The sequence below is a fragment of the Poecilia mexicana genome, unplaced genomic scaffold (genome assembly GCF_051168715.1).
Source record: "Poecilia mexicana isolate PSO_F unplaced genomic scaffold, ASM5116871v1 scaffold_10, whole genome shotgun sequence".
NCBI lineage: Eukaryota > Metazoa > Chordata > Actinopteri > Cyprinodontiformes > Poeciliidae > Poecilia > Poecilia mexicana.
This window is the reverse complement of record NW_028263379.1, coordinates 405,483-417,161: the sequence shown is the minus strand read 5'-3', so window position 1 is coordinate 417,161 and position 11,679 is coordinate 405,483. Positions and strand designations below refer to the sequence as shown.

Here is an 11,679-nt window from a genome sequence, read left to right as displayed (position 1 = left end):
AAGATGGCCGCCGTATTTCCTGCGCCGGAGCGGCCAATGCGGGGTCTACTCTTATATTATGTCTATGGTTTTAACTGCTGATAAAAGTGACAGAGGACACAGACATGGGAAGTGCGGAAGCCCCTAATGTTTCAAATTGACAGAGGAACAACAGAGAGTTGGCCATTCTAAGGTAAAAACCCAGAGCATACAGCGTTCATGTTTTGTTTTTTTCATCCAGAAGGCTTCCCCCCCATCCCCCTAGGGGGGGCGCCCCACAATTTGGGAACCTCTGCTTTATGTTATTCTTATTTTATCCCCTTTTGCTTAATCCTCCAAGTGACTGTTTAAACTCTGAAATGCACATGTAATGGGAAATCAAATCTACAAACATAGTCCTGTTTGTAAAAATGTCATTTGCTGACTTCAAGCTTATTTTTGATACTTTGCAGCTTTTTTCTTGACAAATCTTTAAGCTGAGGCAGTAAAGTGTGATCTTATGTCATGGTATGACTGAATTACTAAGATTAAATACTGTTCTTTTTTCCCAGCTATCCTCATAAGGCAGGCTAAATGAATATTAATGGTTTATGGACATGCCAAATCTAGTAGGTTTGCTTCTTTTCCCCCTACAGCATTATGACCGATCCAACAATGATCTACTTATAGTTTTCTAACAAAATGTTTTGCTTTCCTTTATTATAGCTCGATTCAGTTTGGAAGGATAACAGGTGAACAGGCAGACTTATTTTTTACCTACCATAGAGGAAAGTTTTTTTGTAATGGAAAGTGTTTAATATAATGTCAGCTATTGACAGGAATGTAAAAGGATTATTATATAAAACGGTGAATGATTTGTGTTTACAATTATCCACACCATGAAGTACAGATTTTTAGAGTTTTGCCATTTTTTGAGACTTGTAACACACTTGTGTTGTTGACAGATCTGCTGCCTCCTGTTGGTGCAGGTCATCTTAGGATTAACATTACAGTAACATACCTTCTGGATTTTGTGGTGGTAGGTATTTATCTTTGACAAATTGTATTTTTATCAGAAATTTTACAGAGTGGCTGATCATTCACTAACAAATTTGTTTTGTTATTTTTCTGGCCTTTTGTCTCTAACCCTGGTACAAGATAAGCATTTCTCTGCTTCATCAAGAAGTCGTCATCCCACGTGATCTACATCTGTGACCTGAGTTCACTGACACAGTATGACATCGATACCAAGAACAATGAAGTCACCGTCCTCTACATCTGGTGTCATGAATGCTATGGACAAGCTTTTCAGATTCTACTTGGTGTGTCCTATCCACCACAACTATCCCTGTCTTTACGTTACATATTTACGATCAGCTGTTCCCCATACAAAGAAAATCACACATACTGGAACTGACTGGACAGCTTGAAGCTGGCAAGTAAAATGATCAATTGTCCAAGAGGGACTGCTTTCATAGAGGTATGGGGCATCAAGATACAATATCTTGTACTTTGGTTGACGAGCTTGACTTTGAAGAAAAAAAACATGCTGAGTGGTAAATTAATTGGTGATTTGAATTTTACTTGTATAGATGAACTATTGCATCTGTCGCAAAATTTATTGTTGTAACATGAATTTAATTTTAATAAAAGTATGCATCTTTATATTCTCATATGAAAATGTCCATTTTTATTTAACCTAATCTATAAAAACACATTTTACACGTGTGTGTCAAAATGACACATTTTAACACGATTGTGTTGATTTAAATGACACAATAATTGTGTTAAAATGACATACACATTAGTTGTGTTAATAACGATACAACATGTGCTAAAATTTAACACATCATGTGTTGTTTTTGACACATTTGTTTTAAGAGTTTGCAATGGATATACATATTTTTACATTTTTTTATTTAGCCTGGTGGAAATTCTGACACGTCAATGACCCAAATACTAATTTAAAAGAGCAGACGATCAGGATGTCCACTCCTGTTCCAAGACCTCTGGCCCGTTTTCATTATTTAAACTTCTGTAGGTTATTTTCTCTTCCGTTCAACTCCCGATGTGTTTTCCCGTGTCTGGGAGAGAATCCAGCCAGTCAGACGCCAGAGGAGCTGGAGTGGGAGGAGTGAGAGAGTAGGTATCTTTCCAACATTAGCGGTGGGAGTTCTCCTCCAGGGCTGATTTGGTGGACACTATGCGCTTTCAATTCCTGGATCCACAACGAATCAAGTTCCGGATGGACTGATGCTTTAAGGACATCGCTTAATCAAGTCAGTGTGGAAACCTAATTTAGGTCCGATCTTTTCATCAGAGTGCGTGGCTTGTGGTGAACTTAGGGGAACAGAACTTCAGTAAGACATCGCTCGGAACTGTTGATACGTCTTCAAAGAAATCTCGTAGATTTTTATATTTCCCTCCTATAATCGTGTGCGTGAGACATAACAGCGATTGTTCCCTTTTAGAAAACGCTTTCATTTCTAGAATTCGCAGGTTAAAACCCAGTTTCGTTTGGCTGCTTAAAAACATTTTCTTTTTAATGAGAAGTAATGTTTCTGGACTGTCTATAAATATACTACTAACAGATGTTGGCTTATATGATTGTGTTGTAAAATCCGTGGCAGAAGCCGTTTCAGCTGTTCTGGTATGTTTTGTCCAACAGTTGCAGTTCTGCATATCTTCATTCTGTGTGTGTGTGCGCGTTAGTGTGGGTTATTCACAGTGTTGCTATGCAGACAGACTGGAGCCACACTTAGACAGCTTTACTTGAACCCCAGTCTGAGGGTTAGGCCTGGGCTGCTCACAGTGAAAGAAATCTTTGAAGCACAGGAAAACCTCTGCATTTTCCAGTCCAAGTTGCGTGGAATAGCATATGTTACACAGCTTGGTGTATTAGTGTTGATTTTTCAGGATGCTGTTATGCAGACAGAGAGGAGCCATATAAAACCTGCTGGTAACAGCCATGACAGAGCACATCCTGTTATGTTGCTAAACAGAATGTGTGAGACAACGTTTGAATCTTCTGGTTGTAGTTTGCTATGTGCTGTCGACTACTTAAATTAAGTATACACCAACATTACCATCCATATTTCCTAAAATAAAGAAGCACATGCTTTAATGAGAAAAATGTACTGAATGCCAACCCTTCTATGGTGAAACTTGTCTAGAAATTAAATGTCTTTTATTTTAATTTAAATTTGCAAGTTTATTGTTTTAATGGAATTGTGTCTGAAATTAACTTTGCTTTAACTTGTTATACAAATTGTTGCAAAATGAAAAAATCTCTTTTACTGAATAATTATTTGAACAACACAGACAACAAAGAGTCAGTTGTGATCTCTGTCCCAGGTACAAACAAGAAATTCAAGAGAAAGTCCCGTGAGCCTAAAAGACTTTGTACTGGTATTGAAACTGAAAACATGGACAGATTCCCAATGGACATGTCAGAAATAGACTTTGTAGATGACCAAATGGTTAACTTCAGCAAACTGGCTCCTCTCCAGAGACCACTGATGAGGTCACATGATATTATAGCCAATAGCAGTGACATTCTGTCAGCAAGACAAGAGGACAGTACAGCACCAGGCCAGAGCGGTGCCATAGATATGAGAGTTGGCATTAACATACCATCAGTGTCTACTAAAGTGTCCCAGTCACCTGCCTCTCCCCTGTCCTATCATGAAATATCCCACTGGCCAATTTCCATCTCTCAGCCCTTGAACAACAGACTGAAGCTTGGTCTACACTCCACCTTACCTGTGCCAGCAGCAACCAGTGGCACCATTTCTCCCAGCCATCAGGCATTCTGTTGGGAGTCCTCACTGCCTGGCCAGCCTGCAACAGCACCCAGAGTCTCCCAGTGCTTCGACCATGTAAAAACTCAAGTCTCTGAACAGAAGGTAATTATACCCATTCCTCAAAACACAATAGTCCATAAGAAATGCTTACTTTGTGTGATGTTTAGATTGCAATGATGCACTTTTTTTAAATACCATTTAATATAATTTATTAATATTCCTAAGAATATTCTGTTATCTTTTAGACAAAATAATTACTGATTCAAACAAACATGTTATTTTGTTGTTGGGTGTGAAAATTATTTTATGTTATTTAATGATTTGCAAAGGCAATACCCCTTGAATTTTCATGTTTTGTCATCTTACAACTCCTTTGTATTTTACTGGAATTTTATGTAATAAAAAATATAAAAATGTAATAAAAAATGTAAAAAAAAAAAAAAAAACTAAAAAAAAAACAACACAAAGGGCAGAACAAGGTATCCAACTCCAGTCCAGGGTGCCTTTTAGATATCCCTCTACTTCAACACACCTGAGTCAAATAATGTCATCAGCATTAGACGCTGAAGAACTTGACTGCATACTGAGGAAGTGACTCAGCCATTTGATTCAGTGAGTTACTTTGGTTTTGAAATTTTTACATAGCAAATCTAAAAGAGAAGGCAAAAACTTAGTGCCTCTTATTGCTTTTATTAGTTACCTATTCAGCAACTACTCGACACCTGCCTGCAGGAGTGAAAGTTGGTCAGGGGTACCAGTACCTGCAAGAGAGGGGAGCAGCTGTCTGCTGTAAAAAATCAGTGGGTTCACTGTGCAGCTGTGACTGATTAGTTTTTCAAGAACAATCTAAAACAAGATTTAATCAGTTAATAAATAACTTTTTTCCCATTTCATATTGTTTCTGAACTGTTCGTGTTTTATATGTCAATCTCGGCGGTAGGTGACAAACTGAACGCCGCCAGGCAGGTCCTCCTCTGACTCCTTATCAAAACGTTTGTAACTTTATTAAAGAAAAAAAAAATCAACAAGCTGTTCATATTTACGGAGCCCACCAGGGGACATGGGAATTTTTTTTCTTTTGCGTTCCCTCGGAATAATCTACTGATCAGTTCATGCGGCATAATTTAATACTTTAAGCTGCGGGTAATTTAATACATTATTGTGTCGTGGGTAATAAATCATCTGACAGTTTTGATTGTGTCTCTATGATCGTCTGAATGGTTTAAAGGGCTGCTTTCAGTGCCGTTAACCTTAACAGACATAAACATGCAGTAAATAAATCGATTTTCAATCAGTTTTTTGCACCAAAGCGTTAATAATAATAAACACGTTTTCACTGAGGCTCTATAAGAGCAATATGAATGAAATAAGTAATTATTGATATGACAGGAGCAGCGGCTTTGACACCTGGTGGTGGGCGTGTCGATGTGGGAGTGACGTCACAGGTATGAATGGGACACACACGCTGCTGGCTCTGTGTGTGTGTGTGTGTGTGTGTGTGTGTGTGTGTGTGTGTGTGTGTGTGCGTGTGTGTGTGTGTGTGTGAGGAAGCGGGTGAGCGTGGTGGTCAGTCCTTGCAAAGTTTGGAGCATGATAATAAAAATGAATAAATCGATAATTGTGACAGAACAAAGAAGAGGTTTGGAGTTGACTGATACACGGACAGATGAGATTCCCCGAGTTAACCCAGTGCGGCCCTCTACCACCATTAGTTTGCTGTGTTTTATAATAATAAGATGTGTTTATTATTATTATTATTATTAACGCTTTGGTGCAAAAAAAAAAAAACCTGATTGAAAAATCGATTTATTTACTGCATGTTTATGTCTGTTAAGGTTAACGGCACTGAAAGCAGCACTTTAAACCATTCAGACGATCATAGAGACACAATCAGATGACTGATTACCCTGTGATAATAACTCAGAAATAGTCCAAATAGTTTGGATGTATTTTTATTTCTTTCCTACTAACGGAAAGTTTCTGTTTATATCATAGGTTTGTGGTCCCTTTCTATACTAAAGAAAATGATATAAAATGCCAGATATTTCACGACAAGATATTAACATTCATGGAAAAACCTTATAAGCTTGTATTAAAGCAGAAAGTACAGTGGCCACCGTAAGAAAGGTTTACAGTATCAATTATGCCGCATGAACTGATCAGTAGATTATTGTGAGGGAACACAAAAGAAAAAAAATTCCCCATGTCCCCTGGAGGCTCCGTACATATTAATGACCCAACAAAAATAATAATCTCAGTAATTATTATTTCTACAAGGTGTTGCGCAATTCTGTGCGTTTCGGTTCCATTTCCAAAATAACTAGAGCAGGAGTTTAAAATTAATCAACCACCGCTGTGTTCAGGGAGGCTTATTAATAATCGCAAAATAAATATCAGGCCTGAAAACCTGATATCATAGGACTGAATGTTGTGTTTTTAACATAATCTCTGCTCGGCTTGCGGAGTGCAGGCGGTTGCCATGGCAACAGGTGTGCTTAAATGACAGAGAGTAAAAAGGTGCGAGTGGTTTAGAGTTGATCACCTGTTCAGGTTGTTTTACCTTTGTTTACCTTTGCTGTGGCTCTTCACAGCCGCTGTAATTTCTGAACGTTCAATAAACAACAAATTACGTCGTTCTTTGTGAGTATACGTCATTTACAACTAACATCAAACAGGGTAAATATGTTTCATTAAGTATTTAACAAACAAATGGCTTCTACCGCGATAACTATGGGAAATTAAATTAATTGTCTAATATTTAAAAAAAATAGTTTGGGCATTTTGCTGGAGATAGACACCAGCATATTGATGTTCATGATACTTTCTCCAAAATAACCTTTTTCAACCTTTTTAGCTCCTCTGTTGAAAATGAGGCTCTAACATTCACAAATGACATTGAAATATTTGATTTGTTTGCAACCTACAGAGAATTTTAGTTTTCTGGTTTGGAAATTGACACTAAAATTATTATGATGGTTTAAAAACAGACTTCTGACCTGAATGAAAGTTCTGCCCTTGGTTGTATCACCCTTTTTGATCATCTGTCCTTAGGAATCTCCAAGGAAGAGGGTTGGAGTTGATGCTGATACACGGGCACGTCTTCCAGAGGTCAAAGCTATACAACAAACTAGAAGGCTACTGGCCAATGCCAGGGAGAGGACTCGTGTTCACACCATCAGTGCTGCATTTGAGGCACTAAGGAAACAGGTTAGACTCTATTTTTATTTAATAAAAAAAATGCACAAATTATACCCATTTATACCTATATCTCATTTAAACCTGCATGAAAGCAGGTATAAATTTAATATAGAATAACAGAAATATATTTATCTGGTTTTAAAGTGCATGCACAAATATGGAAACACGTGGATATACTGTAAGTTGTATAAGATTTGATAATTATACATATTTTTGCATGTTAATCTTTTTTGTGTACATTGTCTATTTTAATAAAAACATGAAAATATATGATTATTACATAACGTAATCTATATATTTGAGTGTTTCTGGTACGCCCGTAAAGCTGACACTCAAGCGACACCCGCAAACATCTATGATGGACAATAAAAGCACTCTTGTCCCGCTAAGGATTCATTATTGCTTCATAGAAATGATCAGATGGTGTACTGGAAGATTTGCAAGTTGTGCAAACATGAGTTAGTCTCTACCGAAGCTATTCAAGCCTGAAATACCATCTCAGTACAACTAGCAAACAAATAAACAAACAGCATCAAGCACAGATGTCCCCTATGCTATATCCAATCCACATAAAAAAAAAAAATCAAAGAAGTTACATGGATGATCAGGGTTTCCTGAATCAAAACTGAATGGCTGCAATAACACTTTTGACTTGTCTGATTGTTAAATATAATAAATAACGGATTAAAAACAATAAATATCATTGTTGTTGATCTCACGTATCTATTAATTTAGAAGCAAAAAGAATTTTAAATTGAGAATCCTGCTCATTTTGTCAATATATAGCCATTAATTAAAATGTAGTTAATTGTGATTAACTCAAATAAAAAACAAAAGAGCCCCATCTCTAGATATGGTCCTTGTCAATCTAAGAATTACATTTAGCAGCAAAATTAATGAACAACAAATTTGCTCTTAAACACAACAAAGTACACAATACATTTTGACACCCTGATAAGGATTATTACACAGAGGTAAGGTCGACTTAAATTATTTCTGTTGCTGTTGCCATCCAAGCAGTAAAGAATTAAAACCTTGTGTGCAGACAACAAGTGATACCAGAACCTGACTAGTTGGTCCTCTCTGCCACTGCTGGCCGAAACTTGAGGGGCTTAAGAAAAATCTAAATACATTTAAATAAATAATACACTTGAAATGGATGGTGTTTTTATTTGATTACAGACGCAGAGACTTTATGCATATTATTTATTTTTCCTTAAAAGAAAAATATATATATTTTTTATTATAGGGATTTGAGGTATGTTTATGGTCATCTGCTTACAGAAACTACTTAACATTGACTTTTGTCTCTGGTTTTCTGAAGGTGCCGTGCTACTCCTATGGACAGAAACTTTCCAAGCTTGCTATATTACGTATTGCTTGCAACTACATTCTGTCTTTGGCTCACTTAGCTGAGCTTGACTACAGTCCAGATCACAGCAGTGTGAGCTTCTCTCAGTGTGTGGAACAGTGTACCAGGACCCTACAGGCTGAAGGGAGGAGCAAAAAACGGAAGGTGAGGCAGCTCTCATTTCCAGCTAACCATCCATCATTAAAAAGGATCATATAATAAAACATTTTTTTATCTCTGAATTACCAGGTTTTTACTATTGTCTTATAAGGGGCTAGAGTGGGTCTCATTTTTAGACTCAGAGTTTTATGTGTAAAATAAGGTGACCAGATTTCCAAGACTAAATCTGGGGACATTTCTTGCTCAGCGATAAAAGAAGTAAATTTATCAAAATAAAATGAAGAAAATGGGTAAGTTACAGTTTACATATTTATTAATATTTAAACTTTAAAAATCCAGTATAAAAGCAAGAATGTGTCTCTCCACACTGTTGTTTTCTAACAGTAACAATAGCTGTTAGAAATAGAGAACTAAAATTGGAACTAGAAAATTCCTGAAGAAATTTAACCGGGGCCTGCCAAAGTGTGCCCGTCTCTATAGACCTTGCGTTCAAGATATCAGAATAGTACTTATGTGCTAACATGGTTCATCAAAAACTGCAATTACTGAAGCTTTAGCCAGGTCCATCACTGCATTGTTATGGCTGATGTGGTTCACTACAGTATAAATGCTGAACCTCATACACAACAAAATTCAGTCTGTGACTGACGACTATAAGCTTCGCACATGTGGTTCTTACTCACAGTTCGAAATAAAATAAAATAAAAATAAAGACAGTGGGTAATTGTTCATGTCTCAAAATTTTTCAACCTTCATACTAAGGATTTTAATTCACACTCAAAAATTCAGAGAAATAATAATTTTATCTAAGCAAAATGTGAATAGTTACAGGAAATATGTATTCTTCCCACAATGCATTGTGAGACCTGTCTCTGCGCCTGTTTGTCAGACTGCTCATTGCTTCTCTCTGGGACCCGTTGCTATGGTAATTCATTATCTGCACCTGGGCTGGCTCTCTCTGTCAGACAGTATGCTGGAGACAGAGTTTCTATACTTGTGAGACACCCAGCGTCGGTCTCAAGGACCCTGACAAAAAACCATAAGCCCTAGGACAATTTTGAAAAATTTTTTAATATTATATCTTCTATTATCTTCTAATCTAATATTATAGCTAACTCGAGGAAAAAAGATAATAAAAGCTAATATTACCTGAGAGGATTATTGAGGCTTTTATTTTGAAATTTTCATTACGCTTCATTTGAAATTGCAACACTAATCCTGGGTGTAACAGTGGTTTTGTTAAACCAGTTATCTAATGGCCAAAAGAGCAATTACATGATGTAAAAATTGTCAAGGCTTTTATTTTGAAATTTTCAGTAAGCTTCATTTGAAATGGCCACACTAATCCCATGTGTAATAATGATTGGGTTAAATCAGTTATATAATGCTCAAAACACAAGTAGTTCAGAATACCAGCTAAATCCTCCTCTTTAGTAACAGACAGTTCCGCCATGTTGTAGTTCTGACATGCTGCTCAGGCCTCTCATTTAACTGAGTCTTGGCCGTAGATAGAACTACAATGATGGCGTGTTTGTAGTCCTAAGCAGCTCCTCTGCTCTGTGTTCTGTTGCTATGGTAATTAATGCCCTGCACCTGTTGGTGGCACAGAGCGTGAGAGAATTAGCCAGCCTGTTTCTCACAAAAAAAGCACTTCGAACAACTCCTTCCCGTTCAGGAAATGTGACACATATTCGAAAACCGTTTGAAGCGTATGAGAGGGCTATTTGTCGTCTCCGATATTCCCGCGATTCATATCTCTACCTCACTCAGTATTAACAGCGATGAGAGAAAGATGATATGTGCTGAGGTCTGACATTTTTCAGAAATATATGGAAAAACATGGGTCTGAGCGTGAGTTTGTCCTGTTGCACGACATCGATCGGAAGCACCTGGACAGAAAACCATAAGCCCTAGGGACATTTTGAAAACATTTTACCGGAGCAGGCATGCATATCTATGTCCTGACCAACTTTTAGGCAAATCGGGCGATATTTCTGGCCGTGAGGGCTAGTTAGAAATTATTTTGGGGTCAAAAATCCACTCTCTCCCACACTCTAGCAGAGCTTCCCTCACACTCTAACTTTTCGAAAAATCGAAAACTTTGGGTCGCTTGGAGACAAAATGTGGAGAAACCGTAATTCGTATCGACGTACCATCTTTACTTTAGAAGAGATCACGGACGTGTCTACAAACTGAAATTTAAATGGAATTTCTACGTCAAATCATGATGACACAGAAATTCTTCAAAAATAGGTTTGTTTGTTTTTTTCGGATTTTCCGTCGCCTCGGTCCATTGACTTGAATGGGGTTTTTAGGGGTCTTCTTTTGCAATTTATGTTGCCATGGTAACTCCGAATCCCACCAGAAGTAATAGCTCCCTTCTCAGAAAAGAGCCGCAATTTTTGATACCACATTTGTGGGGTTGCACGCAATGGTACGAGCTGCATTAACGGTGACGGAAGAAAAATAAATAATACTAGAAAATTCCTGCAGAAATTTTGAGGGGCCTGCCAACTGTGCCCATCACTTTAAACCCAGCATTTCAAATTTGACGTGACAACTACATATATGCACGTCTGACATACTTATCCCACCACTATAACACAGTAACTATAAATATTGTCAGGAGTATTATGACGATATGAGTCACCATTGTAAAGCAGGGTATAAACCAAATGTCAGTGAAATTCAAACCGAGACCGACGACTATAAGCTTCGCACATGGTGATCTCACTCATGGTCCAAAATATATTAAAAAAAAAAAAACAAAACATGAAGAAAGTTGGTAATTGTTAATTTCTAAACAAAGATCAAATTTCATACTAAGCATTTTAATGTCCACTCAAAAATTCAGAGAAGTAATCATTTTATGTAAGCAAAACATGAATAGTCACAGGAAATATGTATTCTTCCCACAATGCATTGTGAGATCTGATTCAGCGCTGTGGGAATACTCACTGCCTCTGTCTAGGACCCGTTGCTATGGTAATTAATGATCTGCACCTGGGCTGGCTCTCTCTCTGGTTTCTATACTTGTGAGACACCCGGCGTCGGTCTCCAGGACCCTGACAAAAAACCATAAGCCCTAGGAAAATTTTGAAAACATTTTACAGGAGCAGGCATGTGTATCTATGTCATGACCAACTTTGAGATCAATAGGCTGCTATTTGTGCCTGTGAGGGGGAGTTAAACAGAGTTTTGGAGTCAGACCTCCACTGTCCTGTGTGTGTGTTTCAGAGAGAAATCTTA

The 11,679-nt window shown here is 37.5% G+C and overlaps 1 protein-coding gene and 1 long non-coding RNA gene across 4 annotated transcripts in view; both read left to right on the top strand.

The window, feature by feature from the left end:
• LOC106908273 (uncharacterized) lies at positions 1-1,639 on the top strand. Its single transcript, XR_001415775.2, has 2 exons — positions 1-997; positions 1,117-1,639. It is a non-coding gene; the product is annotated as an uncharacterized LOC106908273 (long non-coding RNA).
• Positions 1,640-2,093: 454 nt separating this feature from the next.
• Positions 2,094-11,679, top strand: part of atoh8 (atonal bHLH transcription factor 8) — a 28,023-nt gene continuing 18,437 nt past the window's right edge. Inside the window, exons 1-4 of one of the 3 annotated variants that reach the window (XM_088009275.1) lie at positions 2,094-2,237; positions 3,313-3,863; positions 6,813-6,968; positions 8,284-11,177. In XM_088009275.1, coding sequence (XP_087865401.1) covers positions 3,384-3,863; positions 6,813-6,968; positions 8,284-8,529 — 882 coding nt within the window. In that variant the 5' untranslated portion in view covers positions 2,094-2,237; positions 3,313-3,383 and the 3' untranslated portion in view covers positions 8,530-11,177. Of the gene's footprint in view, positions 3,864-6,812; positions 6,969-8,283; positions 11,178-11,679 lie in introns of those variants that run through there. The other 2 variants (XM_088009273.1, XM_088009274.1) reach the window with 2 other exon arrangements.